General features: G+C 46.9%; 1 protein-coding gene across 2 annotated transcripts in view; it reads right to left on the reverse strand.

Moving 5' to 3' along the window:
* PLOD2 (procollagen-lysine,2-oxoglutarate 5-dioxygenase 2) overlaps positions 1 to 18571 on the reverse strand; it is a 215454-nt gene that overhangs the window by 74923 nt on the left and 121960 nt on the right. For both annotated transcript variants that reach the window (XM_075340789.1, XM_075340788.1), the window contains exon 8: positions 9883 to 9984. In XM_075340789.1, coding sequence (XP_075196904.1) covers positions 9883 to 9984 — 102 coding nt within the window. The remainder of the gene's footprint in view (positions 1 to 9882; positions 9985 to 18571) is intronic.

The following is an 18571-nucleotide window of genomic DNA, read 5'->3' on the forward strand; positions in this document are numbered from 1 at the left end:
TTTTATGGGCGTTTCTCCGGTACGTATGACATCCGTGTTGATGGCGTATGCTGTCCGTGTGCGTGTGGAATGACCGTGTGTGCGTGTGGCATGAACGTGTATGTGTACGCGGAATGTCCGTGTTTCTGATGCACAATGACGTTTATAGATGTCGGCTGACAGCAGACAGAGTTGCGTGATGAGAATGGACTCGGGTGAACTTCACCCGACTTCATTGTCATGCCGCGGCTCTGTCTGTGTCGTGTCCTGATTAGCGGTCACCTGTGCAGGATTCACCGGTGACTGCTAATCCCCTGAGTGACTGAAGTGAGCAGCCCTCTCTCATACTCACCGATCCCCGATCTCCGGTGCGGCGCTGCTCAGCTGTTATAAAAACTCCGACGGCTTTAACTGTTTTGAAAAAGCTGGCCGCTCATTAATTAATCTCGTATTCCCTGCCTTCCCCGCCCACAGGTGCCTGTGATTGGTTGCAGTCAGACACGCCCCCCACGCTGAGTGACAGCTGTGTCACTGCACCCAATCACAGCAGCCGGTGGTCGTGTCTATACTGTGCAGCAAAATAAATAAATAATTAATTAAAAAAAAATGACGTGCGGTCCCCCACAATTTTAATACCATCCAGATAAAGCCATACAGCTGAAGGCTGGTATTCTCAGGATGGGGAGCCCCACGTTATGGGGAGCCCCCCAGCCTAACAATATCAGTCAGCAGCCGCCCAGAATTGCTGCATACATTATATGCGACAGTTCTGGGACAGTACCCGGCTCTTCCCGATTTGCCCTGGTGCGTTGGCAAATCAGGGTAATAAGGAGTTAATGGCAGCCCATAGCTGCCACTAAATCCTAGATTAATCATGTCAGGCGTCTCCACGAGATACCTTCCATGATTAATCTGTAAGTTACAGTAAATAAACACACACGAATACGAGATTGATTAATGAGCGGCTGGCTTTTTCAAAGTAATTGCTGCTGCGCATTCTCTGCACAGCTATTCCTCGCAGCGCTGGTGATCGGGGAGCGGTAAGTATGAGCCGGGGGACGAAACAGACCGAGCGCAAATGTAAGTATGACTGAGAACATCATGAAAAAAGGTAAGTATACTGAATTTAACAAAAAAAAACATCGTTCGTTTAAAAAACGCACACGGACGAAACGTGCTGAACACGGACATGCTCCATGTGCGGTCCGTGCAGGCATGGACCCATAGACTTTAGCGGGTCCGTGCCTGCGTGATGCCGGCCAAAAACGGACATGTTGTCCATGTCGAAAAGCGCACACACGTACCTACCACACGGACACACGTTCCGTGTGATTTTACGTGTGTGTGCCATCTACCATTGAATAACATGGGTCTCCGTATCTCCGTGTCTCCGGTACGTGCAAATACGTACCGCACACGTACAAAAAAAACGGATGTGTGTTGCGGGTCAAAGACAAAGCACTTAGTGAAATGTAGAGATTGAGCTTGAACCCACAAGTGTTGGTAATTAACATATTTTAGTTTAAAGGGGTCATCTAATAGTAGAAAGAAAACCAAAACTAAAACAGTGCCACTTTTCTACTTCGGCTGTGTTTGGTATTGCAGATCATTTCCATTCAAGTCAAGGGGGCTGAAATATAGCATCAGACATCGCTTTTGTTAATCATATAATTTACAGTAATTCCGTAACTGTTAAAGCATCAAATAGCCAAAAAAACAAAAGATTCAGCTTCCGTGCCACATCCCTTTCACTTTTTTGTGTGTTTAGCATAGATTGTTCCAAGTCCATGACCTAATTTACTAGCCACTGTTTGTCAGTCACCCAGAACAAATCATACATTTGGAATTCAGCTTTTTTCCTTCCTTTTACGCAGAGTAACAGTAAACCAGTTTAGAAAACCGTTTTGTATATAACACATATAATCAGCCACTAAACATAAACACATGGAAACCTCAATCTGGAAAACAAATAGGCGGCTGCCAAAGGGATTTCCAGTTGTCTCAATCATATTGTTTTGCATCCTGGTTAGCGATACTTTGCTCTAATTACAGTTTATATGGTTCTTGTGTGTCATTTTTACAAGTCATGGAATGAGTGAAACATTGTAATAAAAACTGACATGTAACGTCTTCCACAAACCTGGGACAGGAAACTATGAAGTCAAGATGGAGGCAAGGAACAGGATGCCTCAACAATTTAAGATTCCAAAAACACTTTTACTGACTATTAGTGAAACATCTGTAAAGCGTAAATCTCCAATCCATCAGATTTTTCCATATTATTACCCTACAAGCAGTTCTACTCCTGCAGACATAATTATCTTAACACGAATTTCCAGCCCAAAAACTTCACTTCTTAATAATCAGAAATTGCAATTCTTCATCCGAGTATTGGAATGCTGTTATATGATCTTGGGTGGATTTGTTTAATTTGGGTGATATAAATTCTTCTGCTCAAAGAAAAAACAACCTTGGGAACTCCTTCAAAAACCATGCAATGTAACCAAATGAAATAAATGTGCAATATATAGTATATTTGATTTCTGATTGGGTTAGTTGAACTGCAGGCAGTGAAACATCTGCACACTTCACCACTTCACCTATAGAACAGCTCTCTGAAGAGCAAGTTCACATAGAAGGGAAACACACGTGGTCTCTTTTTCAATCTATACTTGGTTCATTAGGACTGTTCTAAAAGCTTTTTATTTACTTAAAGGGGGTTTTCTAACAAAGAATTCATTTTACTCAATAGATCTTGGAATAAAAATAAGTTCCACAATTGGGTGTGATTACATTTTTTTTCCTATTCTGAGATAATCTTAGGGCCCATGCACATGCTGAATTTTTTTGCCACATTTTTGGATGTAATTTGTGGCATAAAACTGCATGCATTTCCTTCACCAGCAAGGTCTATGAGATTTCACTTTAGCTGTGCGCACATTGCTTTTTTTATTTTATCGCTGAAGTTTTGTGATGACGACAAAACTGTTGGATGTCATCTCTTTTTGAGTTTTTTCCCTGCATTTTTCACTAGTGGTGGGTGGACTCGCAGGCACCGGGGGTCAGCAGATCTAATTAGGTTTTAAAAAAAAAAACGATTCCGGACCAGGACTGATCCCTGGTATCTGGCCGGATGCTGGTCCCCATATAGGTCTATGGGGACCAGAATCTGGTGCTTAAAATTGGTGGTAAAAAGGGGTAGGAGCGAGCGAGATATACTTACAGAGTCACTAAGCTGGCTGTAATAACTGCTCCCATGGCCACTCATTCTGCTTCCAGGGCCACTACCTAGACTCATACATATGCACTGTTTTCCTCACCCACCGGCGTCTGTGATTGGTTTTGTGGCGCCCCTGACCTGGTCAGGCACCACTGAGTACTGCACCCATGCTGGGGACAGTACAAAACAGGTAATCCAGAAGGCTGACCGAGGTGTGACTACACAGGCGCATAGTGATCAGGTCTCACACATTTACCTTTGAGAGGACCCCCTGGGGATCCCAGGAGGGGGCGAAGCCTCCATCTCCACTCGAGGGGTGTGGTGGAGAGCCTGGTTGCTAGGTGACGTAGGCAAGAACAGGAGAGGAGGGAAGAGTGAGCCGAAGACAGTTGAGTGGTGAAGTTCAGGGAGGGCAGAAGCAGACCCTGTAGCTCTACACAATTCTGACAACGTACGCGCAGTGACTACCGACGGGGGAGAACGGTCACCTGGTAGTGCTGCCTGAAATCCACACACAGCTAAAGAGAGAGCAACGGAGTGGAAAGTAAGGAGACTGTCAGGGAGGTACCAGGCCCAAACGGGTAGCAGGTCCCGGGGCAGGGATAGATCCACCTGTCCTTTGCCAAACCTGCATGAGGGGGCACTTTACACCCCCAAGACAACACCACAGAGTCCGCAGCCACGTAGCAAAGTGAGGGCCCATAGCTCACAGGAGGCAAGCAGCCGGAGTGACCTGGTCCAGGCTACAAGCAAACGGGCCAAAAAGAAGGGGAGAGAGGCACCAGCAACTTCCCTGGGCAACCCCAGCAGGGCTTCAAGCAGGGGTTACCCCAAAACACAACGGGCTAAGGAAGGCGAGTTGGTAGCCACCCTCATAAGTCAGCCTGAAGGACACCTGGTTCCAGCCTGGTTCATCCCAGCTACGCCCGGGTTACTCACCCTGCCACCATCAGTGAGTAAAATCCCTGAAAGACATCCTGCTTGTGCGTGTGAGTCATTCTGCGACTTGTAGTTCCACACACCTACACGGGACCCTGGGGCATGCCTCACTCTCAGGAGGCTATTACAACTGACTGCACCTACTATCAGCCCCAGGCACCCCTAACCTGCAGTGGCGGTCCCCACTGACCGCAATTCTGAGAGTGGCGTCACGACAATCAAAATAGAGGATTTCCTACCTATGACAAGATCCAGCCGCGTGGAGTCCCTGAAGGTAATGCACCGCTGCACCGACACCGAACCTCGGGGCCCCACACATCTGGCGTCACGAACAGGATAAGGACTAGACCTGTTCAGACAGGTGACCATGTGCTTGGGCGGTCCGCTTGGAAAATTGGAAGCGCCGCCATATTGCCACCATGAAGAGCGCGCCGAAAAACAACAGCAGATCGCGCTGGGAGAAGTTACCGCCCACGAATAGGTGTGGCTACCCAGAGATCCCCTGGAGGGTCCTGGTCTCGCAAGTGATGAGAGCGGAGGCGTTCAGAGACGTCGGGAAGGAAAGGGAGCCAGAAGCCTGCTGCTGGAAAAGGCAGAGCAGAAACTGATAAGCCTGCTGTTGGGAGAAGAGTTCAAGGCAGTGAAGGAACTGGCACTGAGACTGCAAGGAAGAGTCGGAGGTCTGCTGCTGAGAAAAGATCTGCAGAGCGGCGACGACGTGGTGAAGATGGCGTCTGAAGATAGGAGCCCAGAGCCGGGTTCCGCTGCCTGGTGGTCCTGGGAGCTTGCCCAGTTCAGTAACCGACTGGAAGCGAGGATCGTGCAGCAGATCCGAGAGGGACGTGCAGAGCTGCAGGAGATGGCTGCGGCGGTTCAGGCCTACGAGAGGGGAACCGCACGACGAGTGCCAGACCGAGCGGCGACGACGTGGTGAAGATGGCGTCTGAAGATAGGAGCCCAGAGCCGGGTTCCGCTGCCTGGTGGTCCTGGGAGCTTGCCCAGTTCAGTAACCGACTGGAAGCGAGGATCGTGCAGCAGATCCGAGAGGGACGTGCGGAGCTGCAGGAGATGGCTGCGGCGGTTCAGGCCTACGAGAGGGGAACCGCACGACGAGTGCCAGACCGAGCGGCGACGACTCAGGCCCCGACGATGTTACCGATGGGTGAGTCCTGTGTTGCCCCTGTCAGCGCGAGTGCCCCGACCCTTGCTGCCATGCCCGCGGTCCCTGAAGAGGCGCCCGGCGCTGCAACGCTGAATCAGGCCGCAGCCACGCCAGGTGCGGCCCGCCCGAGCCCAGGCCGCCGCAACGATGCCCAGCCCGGCCCGCAAAGATCCGGCTGCCACCGCGACCCTCCTCCACGCCGCAGGTGTGACGCTGACCCAGGCCGCCGCCATGCTAGGCCCGGCCCGCCAAGACCCCACCGCAGCAGCGACGCTCGTCCGCGCCGCAAGTGAGGTGCTGAACCAGGCCGCAGCCACGTCAGGTGCGGCCCGCCAAGGACCGGCTGCAGCTGCGACGCCAATCCAGGCCGCAGAAGCGCCCAGCCCGGCCCGCACAGATCCCATCGCAGCTGCGACGCCATCCAGGCCGCCGCAGCGATGCCCTGCTCGGCCCGCACAGATCCCATCGCAGCTGCGACGCCAATCCAGGCCGCTGCCACGCCAGGCTCGGCCCGCCAAGACAAGACCGTACAACTATTTACCCCGGCCTGCAAGGCCAGAGCAGACACCGCTCCCCAGCCCAAGGAAGTCCCTGCTAGGAAGTCCCTGCTGGGGGAGGACCCCGAATACTGGAAGCTGAAGGCTGATCTAGAGGCCCACTTCCCAAAGGAGATGGTGGACCGGTATCTGCTCCCTCCGCATACTCACAGGAAGACTCCTGCAACATTCATGCCAAAGGGTCCCCCGCCCTGGCCTGCTGATGAAAATCCATCCCTAGCGCTGCCACAAGAGGAGTGCCCAGAAGAACTAAGGGGGAGGGGAGGCCAGGAAGCTGAGAAGCTGACCCCAGAGCCATCAGCAGTGGATGCAGCACCAGTCCAAGAGCCAGAGATGCTGCCGTACTCCCGCTGGGATGAAGAGGGCCCGACATCCTCCGCTGAGGAAGATTTGTCCAGATACCTCACCTGGGAGCCTGCAAGCGGTGAGGTGGCAGCCAGGCAGGACCCAGCCCGCAGGACACGGCGCCGCAGCAGGACAAGGGATCCACCTGCACAGCAGTCTCCCGAGAAGAAGGACGAGGTCACGGCCAGAGACTTAGAGGAAAAGCGGTCCTTGAGAAGAGCCAAATCGCAGGTCAGAGGCCCACTTTGTCGAGGAGTTGTAGAAGACTTCAATCTAAGGTCTGGATATGGCTTTATGGTAGCACCTGGTGTAAAAGAGGGCATCTTTGTGAACAGAAGGGATGTTAGAGCACATTTACCTAGAGGACATCCAGGAAGAAACCTACAGATAGGAGATTCAGTAGAATTTACAAAGCACCAAGGAGAACGCGGATGGTACGCACTAGATGTTACACATGCCCCAGAAATCCCTGCAGTAACCCTGCTGTCTCAACACTACAAGATAAAGAAAGAGAAAAAGAAACAGACACAGAAGAAGAGGAAAGAAAAGACAAAGAACTCATTGATGAGACCACTACAGATGATGACAGAGATGGAGAAAGCAATAGGTGCCACAGCCCTACAGGCCCAAGCCCTGGTGAGGAGGAAGAAGGAGCAAAGTTCATGTAAAGTAAAGTAAAGTACAGCAGTTACAAGTTTTGACAAGTTTCGCAACGTTTACATGTTCAAGAAATGTGCCCACATGAACTAATGTGAGAAACCCTTTTGCACTTTAAACCCATGAACCTTAAGGCTATGAACTGGCTATAGCCACAAACTCTCGCAGTGTTTATAGTTACCCCAGAGGTACAACCACTACCAGGGAGCACGCCTGTTTATGGGGCCTGGCTCTCCACCACAAAGAGGGTACCTGGTCAGCACCAACTGTGGAGGCCGCCTCTACATCCTGCCAGAAGAGGCTGAAGGCGCGGCTCCACCAGGCCAGGTATACCCTGAAACCACCAGACCATGAAAGCCGCCTCTACATCCTGCCAGAAGTGGCTGAAGGCGCGGCCAACGGGAGAGGCAGATGGGAAGAAAGGTCTGGGGAAGCTGATGGCCCAGACCTGGTTACCAAAAGAAACCGGTGACCTGCCGCCTGAGAGGGTTTAGGGTGGGTTAACGGACTTGTGGGTGGAGGGAGGTGATGTATGGTACCTGATGGTTTTAAAACGTTTTACCATGTTTTACTGTTTTACGCATTTTAAAATGTCTTGCAGCCCGAGGACGTGCTGGTGATAACTAAGGGGGAATGTGGCGCCCCTGACCTGGTCAGGCACCACTGAGTACTGCACCCATGCTGGGGACAGTACAAAACAGGTAATCCAGAAGGCTGACCGAGGTGTGACTACACAGGCGCATAGTGATCAGGTCTCACACATTTACCTTTGAGAGGACCCCTGGGGATCCCAGGAGGGGGCGAAGCCTCCATCTCCACTCGAGGGGTGTGGTGGAGAGCCTGGTTGCTAGGTGACGTAGGCAAGAACAGGAGAGGAGGGAAGAGTGAGCCGAAGACAGTTGAGTGGTGAAGTTCAGGGAGGGCAGAAGCAGACCCTGTAGCTCTACACAATTCTGACAACGTACGCGCAGTGACTACCGACGGGGGAGAACGGTCACCTGGTAGTGCTGCCTGAAATCCACACACAGCTAAAGAGAGAGCAACGGAGTGGAAAGTAAGGAGACTGTCAGGGAGGTACCAGGCCCAAACGGGTAGCAGGTCCCGGGGCAGGGATAGATCCACCTGTCCTTTGCCAAACCTGCATGAGGGGGCACTTTACACCCCCAAGACAACACCACAGAGTCCGCAGCCACGTAGCAAAGTGAGGGCCCATAGCTCACAGGAGGCAAGCAGCCGGAGTGACCTGGTCCAGGCTACAAGCAAACGGGCCAAAAAGAAGGGGAGAGAGGCACCAGCAACTTCCCTGGGCGACCCCAGCAGGGCTTCAAGCAGGGGTTACCCCAAAACACAACGGGCTAAGGAAGGCGAGTTGGTAGCCACCCTCATAAGTCAGCCTGAAGGACACCTGGTTCCAGCCTGGTTCATCCCAGCTACGCCCGGGTTACTCACCCTGCCACCATCAGTGAGTAAAATCCCTGAAAGACATCCTGCTTGTGCGTGTGAGTCATTCTGCGACTTGTAGTTCCACAAACCTACACGGGACCCTGGGGCATGCCTCACTCTCAGGAGGCTATTACAACTGACTGCACCTACTATCAGCCCCAGGCACCCCTAACCTGCAGTGGCGGTCCCCACTGACCGCAATTCTGAGAGTGGCGTCACGACAATCAAAATAGAGGATTTCCTACCTATGACAAGATCCAGCCGCGTGAAGTCCCTGAAGGTAATGCACCGCTGCACCGACACCGAACCTCGGGGCCCCACAGTTTCATTCAAATAGTGCTCCCAAGCTAAGTGGGAGCGTGTCTCACTGCTTCCAATCGCAGATGCTATGTGCGTCTATGGCATGGTGTAAAAATAAATAAATAAAAAAAAATTGGTGTAGGGTCCCCCATATTATGATACCCAGCCCACATAAAGCATACAGCTACAGACTGCAGTCCACAGACGTTTGCTTATCTTGGCTGTGTATCATAATAAGAGGACCCATATGCGGCTTTTTTTATTATTTAAATTATTTAAATAAATAATTTAAAAAACTGGAGTGTGGTCCCCCACAATTTTGATATCCAGTCAAGATAAAGCCCTACAGCTGGTGGCTAGTATTCTCAGGCTGGGGAGACCCATGGTTATTGGGAGTCCCCCAGCCTAACAATAACAGCCTGCAGCCACCCAGGGTTGTTGCATCCATTAGATACGGCAAACCCAGCACTTTAGGGGAAGGGGCGGGGGGGGAAACTGAAGAGAATTTGCACCAAAGTTTGTGAATTTTAAAAATTCACAATTGACGAAACAGCCGAAAATTTGAAATTTTTAAACTGACCACAAAGGGGGTAAAAAATATAGACAAAAAGGCAAGCACATATCAAATAAACTTAAAAAAGGCAGAAAAAGAATACTTAATCGGGTGTCAACAAAAGGAAAATAAAATTGAGCAAAACTAGACAAAATGCATGCATAAACGCAATTATGAATTGCGGGCCTTAGGCTGATTTCACACTGCGTTATTACCTATATTCCCTGGTCCCGTGGGACGCATGCGCCGATGGTGCCATTGACTATAATGGAGTAGATGGAGAAAGCGTGTGCTCTGACTTGCATCATTTTTGGGCGTATATGCTTTCTGCAGGCGGACACCTAGAAATAGTACACTGCATCTGGGTGTCCAACTTAAGAAAGCATATACGCCTGAAAATGGTGCAAAACAGAGCACAAGCTGACTCCGTCTGCTCCATTATACTCAATGGCCCTGTCAGCGCATGCGTCCAAAACCCTTTTTGAGGAGGGGTTCGGACAGAAGCTTCGTCAGGACCAGTGAACGTAGGTAAGAAATCAATGTGAAAGGGCCCTTAGTTTTAAGAACATATACAATCTTATATTCAATGTTATTAAAAAAGGTAAAAACATTTATTGTAGTATGAAAGCAAAGTAATAAAGTATTACCAAAGGAATTAATTTAGCCAATTTACAATAAAGGAAATTATACAAACATTTAAATGACAAGGAAACAATAAACTGCTTACCTCAAGTGTAGATAAATCTATAGTGTCCATATCACATGTTCCACATCCAGTTTCAGGAGTCCAAATATTTGGTATATAATTTCCAAAATAGTTTAGCTGAACCTTTAAAAAAAAAAAAAAAATCCTTACAGTTTTCAAATAATTATAGGACACATTTACAGTACAAAATAATATACAAATGAATGCACGCAAAAAAAGTATCAAAATGTAAAGTGGTTTCTAGAATAAGTATCCTTCTTTGTAGGGGGATTTTAAAATAAAAAGAGAGACATATATATCGATTTTTTTTTAAAAAATTCTCTGTTGTAACTTTTTATTTTATTTATTTATTTTTTAAATGTTGTACCGCTGCTAATAGAGAAAGAATGTACACCATATAAAATTATGACTACAGCTAATGGTGCGCTTTGTTGTACAACAGTTGATATTTCCTTACATTTACAAGCCATTTTATAAGGTTCCAGTTTGAACGTTTTAAGAACAGGTGCTTTTCTGGAGCCGCTACATGGATATGACCACCATCAACGGCATTAAATGGCTTGTAAACTTTGTTTAACACAAGGGTCAATGAGGAGGCAAGTTGTAGGATGCTGGATACTGATAAAACTAGGGAAAAGAAGGGACTCGCCCTATATCCTTTCAACTCAAAAAGACCTTTTGGAATACAAGTTGTCATTTTAGAAATATGTGCTCCATGTTCACAAACAACCACCTTTGTCTCGTTCTCCTGTGGCTGGAATAGACCATGTCATTTGTGGGCATCAGGCCGCATAACGGATGGTCAGAAGTGCACGCATCCTCCAGGCTCTCGCTGTGTGTGTCTCATCTGGAAGCAATCACCAAGCTGCTGTCCAAGATTTCCTACGTTAATGTGGTGATAACTAAGACTCATTCAGGCAGGATTACACAGCAGACTAAAACCATCATTCAGTGATACATATTATTAGAAATCTGCACTGCACAAATCAGGGAGCACACATCAATCATGGTGCCATGTAACAACTGACAAACTGTGGTCACCATCCGGTCCTACCATTATAGCTGAGAAACCTAGGAGATTAGGATAAGATCTAAGAACATCCAAGAAAAAAAAAGAAGAATCCATCCCTATAACTAAATATATCCTGTAAATGTGCAAAACAGCAAACTGTCTCCATAAAAGCCTTACACATAAATAACTTTAATTTCTATAGCGCCAAGATAGTCCCCAGCACTTTACAATTACACAGGAACATGTACAAATAATAGACATACAAAATAAGGCCTAAAACACACTTCCGCAAAAAAAAGTATGTGTCGCACGGTCCGTTTTTCGGGTCCGTGTTCCATTTTTTAGGGGCGTTTCTCCGGTACGTATGGAATTCGTGTGATGGCGTATGCGAGCCGTGTGTGCGCGTGGAATGTCCGTATTGACATAAAATACGTACGTGTGCTGTCCGTTTTTAAAGGTCCGCATTCTTACCCAATTAACGTTGTTAATCATTCATCATGAGATCCTGGTGTTGTTGTTTGTCATCAATTGACCTGATAGATTGGTAACAAGTGTTTCTGATTTTGTGATTAAAAACGGACACGGACGATACGTGCTGAACACGGACATACTCTGTGTGCGGTCCGTGCAGGCACGGACCTATAGACTAAAGCGGGTCCGTGCCTGTGTGCTGCCGGCCAAAAACGGACATGTCGTCCATGTAGAAAAGTGCACACACGTACTTACCACACGGACACATGTTCCGTGTGTGACATCTACCATTGAATAACATGGGTCTCCGTGTGTACGTGTCTCCGGTACGTGCAAATACGTACCGCACACGTACAAAATAAATGGATGTGTGTTGCGGGTCTAACACATAGTTCCCCAGATATAGCAGTAGTGAGGACCCTGATTTCACACTTATGATCTATAAGGAAATAGAGAGGATGGTAATAGGTAACAAGTACTTTCCATGAATGTTCTGGCCATTATTATAACAAGTAGGGGTTTTCAGAAAAGCCGCATGATCCTGTCATCAGCCTGTATCTGTCTAAGGCCCCCTTCACACATCCGTGAAAATACACGCACGTGTGTTACGGACCATTTTTCGGGTCCATGTCCCGTTTTTGTGTCTTTTTTATGGTCCGTGTGGCATCTGTGTGAATGGCGTATGCTAGCCGTGTGTGCGTGTGTAATGTCCGTGGGTGCGTGTGAAACATAACTGACATGTGAGTGTAATGTCCGTGTGAAATGTTCCGTGTGTGATGTAACATGTCGTTGCTACATACCCACTGACAGCAGACAGTCGCGCACTGAGAATGAACTCGGGTGAACTGTACCCGACTTCCTTGTCATACGGCGGCTCTGTCTGTGTCACGTCCTGATTAGCAGTCACCCGTGAAGGACTCACCGGTGACCGCTAATCCCCTGAGTGACAGAAGTGAGTGGCGCGATTAGCGCTGCCGTCACTCCGGTTACCCGCGGCTAGCTGGATCCTCCACTAGTGACCGCAACTCACCTGTGACTTCATCGCTGTCACTCGGTCAACTTGCTGTCACAGGTGGAGGATCCAGCGGGTAACCTGAGTGACAGCTCAGCTGATCGCGATACTCACCTCAGTTGCTGCGTGGAGGTGACAGGAGCGGCGGTGTCTTCTGCAGCTCCTGTCCCCTTCATGTAACAGAGCTGTAAGCGACGAGGGACCTCCATGGATTACGCCGGACATGGATGGGTATTTGGGGCATAATAAATTGGTGAACGCGAGTTTTTTGTAGTGTTTATTATTTCAAATAAAGGTTTTTTTTACTGTGTGTGTTTATTTACTGTAACTTACAGATTAATCATTGGGGGTGTCTCATAGATGCCTGCAATGATTAATCTAGGACTTATTGGCAGCTATGGGCTGCCAATAACTCCTTATTACCCCGATTGCCAACGCACCAGGGCAAATCGGGAAGAGCCGGGTAGAGTTCCAGAACTGTCGCATCAAATGGATACGACAATTCTGGGCGGCTGCTGGCTGATATTGTTAGGCTGGGGTGCTCCCCATAACGTGGAGCTCTCCATCCTGAGAATACCAGCCTTCAGCCGTGTGGCTTTACCCTGGCTGGTATCAAAATGGGGGGAACCGCACGTCGTTTTTTTTTAATTATTTTTTTTTTTTTTTAACTGCACAGTATAGACCCGCCCACCGGCTGCTGTGATTGGTTGCAGTGAGACAGCTGTCACTCAGCGTGGGGGCGTGTCTCACTGCAACCAATCATAGGCGCCGGTGGGCGGGGAAAGCAGGGAATACGAGATTTTTTAAAAAGCCGGCCGCTCATTAAACATAGTAAAAGCCGCCGGAGTTTATTTTACAGCTGTGCAGCACAGCGCTGGTGATCGGGGAGCGGTAAGTATGAGAGAGGGGAGAGACTGACCGAGAGACTGTGAGAGAGTGACAGACAGAGAGACCGACCGACAGACAGACAGAGAGACCGACTGACGGACTGAGGGAGATTGACCGACATACACAGAATCAGAAAGAATGACCGCCATCGCTAGAAAAAAACACCAAACGGACACGGACCATAGGGAGATGCATACATGTTTACTAACATGTGCGCACATACCCATAGACTTTCATTGGGTCCATGTGTGCGTGCTCCGTGCAGAAAACGGACATGCTTCCGTTCAACACGGAAACACATACGGATCACGGACACACACATTATGAAATAACGCACGTGTGACTTCAAACATAGATTAACATTGGTGCATGTTTGTCCGTGTCTCCGGTATATACGGAAGCGGAACAAACACGCACGTGTATCACGGACGTGTAAAGGGGGCCTAAGTGCAGTTCCCCTGAGCTATCCAACCTTAGCTGTCGTCTTTTTTCCACTGCAGAGATGTGGTTGCTTCTGAGCTAATAAAAAAGCCCAAAACATTGGAAGATTACGTTTTTTCAAGTTTATCACTCAGCAACAGATCTGTGGGTAACAGATGAAAATCGGAAGATTTAATTTCATCCATGACTCACGGATCTCCAGATGTGTGATTTTAATTGATGTGTGAATAGAGCCATTCGACTGTAAGTCTGAGTAATATCTGGGAAAAAAAAATGGACAGTCATCGACCGTGCCAAATGGATGTGTGAATGTAGCCTAAGACAGTGGGTGAACCTGCGGTGTTTCCCCAATATGGCTGCAATGGTCTTTGCTGCAGAGTTTATGAGATACTATCTTGGTGTGCCACCATTCTGGAAACATTTGTATTCATGTGGATGACAAGTCCTATTCATATTTCGAACTTTCCCAGCACATTTGCATCACAGTATTTTGCTCTGCCCCAAGCAGGTCAGAGTGAAGTACATCTGCACAGGAGTAAGATTAGGATACACTATGTGTATGGTGTAAGACATGTCATCCACAAGAAGAAAGATAGCAATTTTAAAAAAGATTAAAAAGAGAGGTGATCAAGACCAAAGACGCCCATTGGGCAAGATCGTGCCATCTGTAGATAAATTCAAAAGGTCTTTCTTTTGCTAGGCAGAATTGATTGGGGACATACAGTGCCTACAAGTAGTATTCAACCCCCTGCAGAATTAGCAGGTTTGATAAGATGCAAATAAGTTAGAGCCTGCAAACTTCAAACAAGAGCAGGATTTATTAACAGATGCATAAATCTTACAAACCAACAAGTTATGTTGCTCAGTTAAATTTTAATAAATTTTCAACATAAAAGTGTGGGTCAATTATTATTCAACCCCTAGGTTTAATATTTTGTGGAATAACCCTTGTTTGCAATTACAGCTAATAATCGTCTTTTATAAGACCTGATCAGGCTGGCACAGGTCTCTAGAGCTATCTTGGCCCACTCCTCCATGCAGATCTTCTCCAAGTTATCTAGGTTCTTTGGGTGTCTCATGTGGACTTTAATCTTGAGCTCCTTCCACAAGTTTTCAATTGGGTTAAGGTCAGGAGACTGACTAGGCCACTGCAACGCCTTGATTTTTTCCCTCTTGAACCAGGCCTTGGTTTTCTTGGCTGTGTGTTTTGGGTCGTTGTCTTGTTGGAAGATGAAATGACGACCCATCTTAAGATCCTTGATGGAGGAGCGGAGGTTCTTGGCCAAAATCTCCAGGTAGGCCGTGCTATCCATCTTCACATGGATGCGGTCCAGATGGCCAGGCCCCTTGGCTGAGAAACAGCCCCACAGCATGATGCTGCCACCACCATGCTTGACTGTAGGGATGGTATTCTTGGGGTCGTATGCAGTGCCATCCAGTCTCCAAACGTCACGTGTGTGGTTGGCACCAAAGATCTCGATCTTGGTCTCATTAGACCAGAGAACCTTGAATCAGTCTGTCTCAGAGTCCTCCAAGTGATCATAAGCAAACTGTAGATGAGCCTTGACATGACGCTTTGAAAGTAAAGGTACCTTACGGGCTCGTCTGGAACGGAGACCATTGCGGTGGAGTACGTTACTTATGGTATTGACTGAAACCAATGTCCCCACTGCCATGAGATCTTCCCGGAGCTCCTTCCTTGTTGTCCTTGGGTTAGCCTTGACTCTTTGGACAAGCCTGGCCTCGGCACGGGTGGAAACTTTCAAAGGCTGTCCAGCCTGTGGAAGGCTAACAGTAGTTCTATAAGCCTTCCACTTCCGGATGATGCTCCGAACAGTGGAGACAGGTAGGCCCAACTCCTTGGAAAGGGTTTTGTACCCCTTGCCAGCCTTGTGACCCTCCACGATCTTGTCTCTGATGGCCTTGGAATGCTCCTTTGACTTTCCCATGTTGACCAAGTATGAGTGCTGTTCACAAGTTTTTGGAGGGTCTTAATTAGTCAGAAAAGGCTGGAAAAATAGATTATTAATCCAAACATGTGAAGCTCATTGTTCTTTGTGCCTGAAATACTTCTTAATACTTTAGGGGAACCAAACAGAATTCTTGTGGTTTGAGGGGTTGAATAATAAATGACCCTCTGAAAAAACTTTTCACAATTTAAAAAAAAAAATAAAAAAAGAAACAACATTCTTTTTTGCTGCAGTGCATTTCACACTTCCAGGCTGATCTACAGTCCAAATGTCACAATGCCAAGTTAATTCCGAATGTGTAAACCTGCTAAATCTGCAGGGGGTTGAATACTACTTGTAGGCACTGTACATACAGCTTACTAGAATGCTGTAAAAGTGGTCTTATAGGCTTTTTCCCACTAACAAAGTTAATATCAAAGTTGATTTTAATCAATAGATCTTTGAATAATAAGTTCCACAATTGGATATATTTAAAAAAAAAAAAAAGTTCCTGTGCAGAGATAATCTTATATATGTGCTCTGCTATGTGCTGTGTAATGGATGTGTCTGACTGTACAGGGACATGGTCTGATCCTTCCACATCTCCTGGGCCAGGGAAGACACAAAAGAATATACAGATAGCACAGCATAGGATTGTATCTGATTTTTTTTTTTAGGTAAAGCATTTCCCTGCCTGTTATTTAAAAATATTTTACCTCATAGAAAGAATAATTTGCAATCCCAAGCTGTAATAGCTGTATTCTTTATTACTTCCTCCCCAGTCCAGTAGATGTAGTATGATCAGAACATGGCCCTGTACAGTCAGACAGGACCATTACACAGTACATAGCAGGGACACATATATAAGATTATCTCAGCACAGAAACATTTGTTTAAAATACATCCAATTGTGGAAATTATTATTATTCCAAGATCTGTTCATTAAAATCAACTTTAAAATGAACATTATTTGTGGGAAAAACCCCTTTAAAGGTGGTGGCCGGTCTCTGTGTTGGGAAACCCTGGTGACAGGATTCCTTTAAGTGCTTATATCTTACAGCAAATCTATAGCTCAAATTAATTGGAACCCATATCACATGACTACCCAGAAGGGAAATTTAGATGGCAAAACAACTAGTGGGCTACCTATGTGCAGAAGGACATGGTAGTTACATATTCAGTTTACATATATACAAATATTTATAGACTTTTAAAAACTTGGAGAGACTGATATCAAATGTTTTATAATAAGGGTTGTCTAATCAGTCAATTAGAATTTTATTTTTAAGAAAAGCAACTTAAAGTGTCACCTAATGATAGTAGTAATACTCATCTTCCAATCCCTAATTGTTCCTGTCCTTCCCCAATTCTTGTTTTTACCACAGCAGCAAGCATAGCAGTTTTAATAGCAGTGTATAAAGTGTGCAGTTCAACTCAAAAGTTAAAATCCCATTATTAAAAATAATTAAAGGGAACCTGTCAGGTCCAATATGCACCCAGAACCACGAGCAGTTCTGGGTGTATATTGCTAATCCCTGCCTAACTGTCCCTGTATACATTAGCATAGATAAAGAGATCTGTAGAAAAAGTATTTCTAAAGATTTTGTTATAATATGCTAATGAGCGAGGGCACTAGTCCCCTTGGCATTAGTCACCCTCATTAGCATGTTAGTATGCCCCTGTGGGCGTGGTATCATTCTAATAAATGCATAGTGTCAGAGGATGATCTCACTCACCTCTCCGCCGCCATCGCCACCCGACACTGGATTTTGGGTCAGTGCGCATGATCCCTTCAGTTTGAAGCCAGGACGCATACACCTAACTTCATAGTGCACATTACCCAAACACTGGGGTCATGGGCACTAAGCTGAAATCCTGTGTCGGGTGGCAATTATAGTGGAGAGGTGAGTGAGATCATTCTCTGACACTGCACACTCATTAGCATGATAGCACACCCACAGGGACATACTAACATCCTAATGAAGCCTACTAGCAAGGGAAGCAATGCCCAGGGGACTAGTTTCCTCGCTCGTTAGCATACGATAAAAGATCTTTAGAAATACTTTCTCTAAAGATCTCTTTATCTATGCTAGTGTATACAGGGACAGTTAGGCAGGGATTAGCAATATACACCCAGAACTGCTCGTGGTTCTGGATGCATATGGCACCTGACAGGTTCCCTTTAACACATTTTTTTAGTGTGGTATCACTATTCACCAATGTGTTTTTAACACAGTGCGCGTTCTTTAACATGACATTAAAATTATGGTTTCATTTTGCTAAACTAAATTTCATTCCCATTCCCATAACACACCAGTGTCAGACATATGCCCAAATACACGTGGCACAATTAAAAAATAACGACCTTCATATGGATAAAACAGCAAGCTAAATGAGGGAAATGGATTATGCAGGATGGATCTTAGTGAAAACAAACACTGATAAAAATAAAAAATTCTGAAATCCATGAAACAAATATTCCATAATGTTTCATATAAACTTTGTTTCATAGGCAGATATAGAAATATGTCTGCAAATAAACAATTGCTAATATGGTAACCAAAACACAGTAGTAACTGCTGCTCCACCACAATGCAGTTTGTAATACCATATTGTGTCGCCAGGGGTTAAGGGGATACCCAGAACCGGGCCAAGGGGTCGCTTCTGGAAAGGGGATCACGGTGTCGTGACCCGGTCTGTGCTCCCTGGTTCCACAATAAAAAGGGGGGTTATGTTCGTGACGCCACCCGTGGAATGTGATCAGAGATGACCACCGCTGCTGCAGAACCTCCGGGGTGATGGAAGGCAGCTTGAGATGGGACGGCTCCCCACGGGTAGAGCCTTTTCCCCGGGGCAGTGTGTTAGTAGTCTATGGGGGGAGTGCAGGACACGAGCACAATAAACAGGCAGACTCACGGTTTTGCAGTTTCTTTGTCC

Source organism: Anomaloglossus baeobatrachus, chromosome 3, assembly GCF_048569485.1.
Source record: "Anomaloglossus baeobatrachus isolate aAnoBae1 chromosome 3, aAnoBae1.hap1, whole genome shotgun sequence".
NCBI classification, from domain to species: Eukaryota; Metazoa; Chordata; class Amphibia; order Anura; family Aromobatidae; genus Anomaloglossus; species Anomaloglossus baeobatrachus.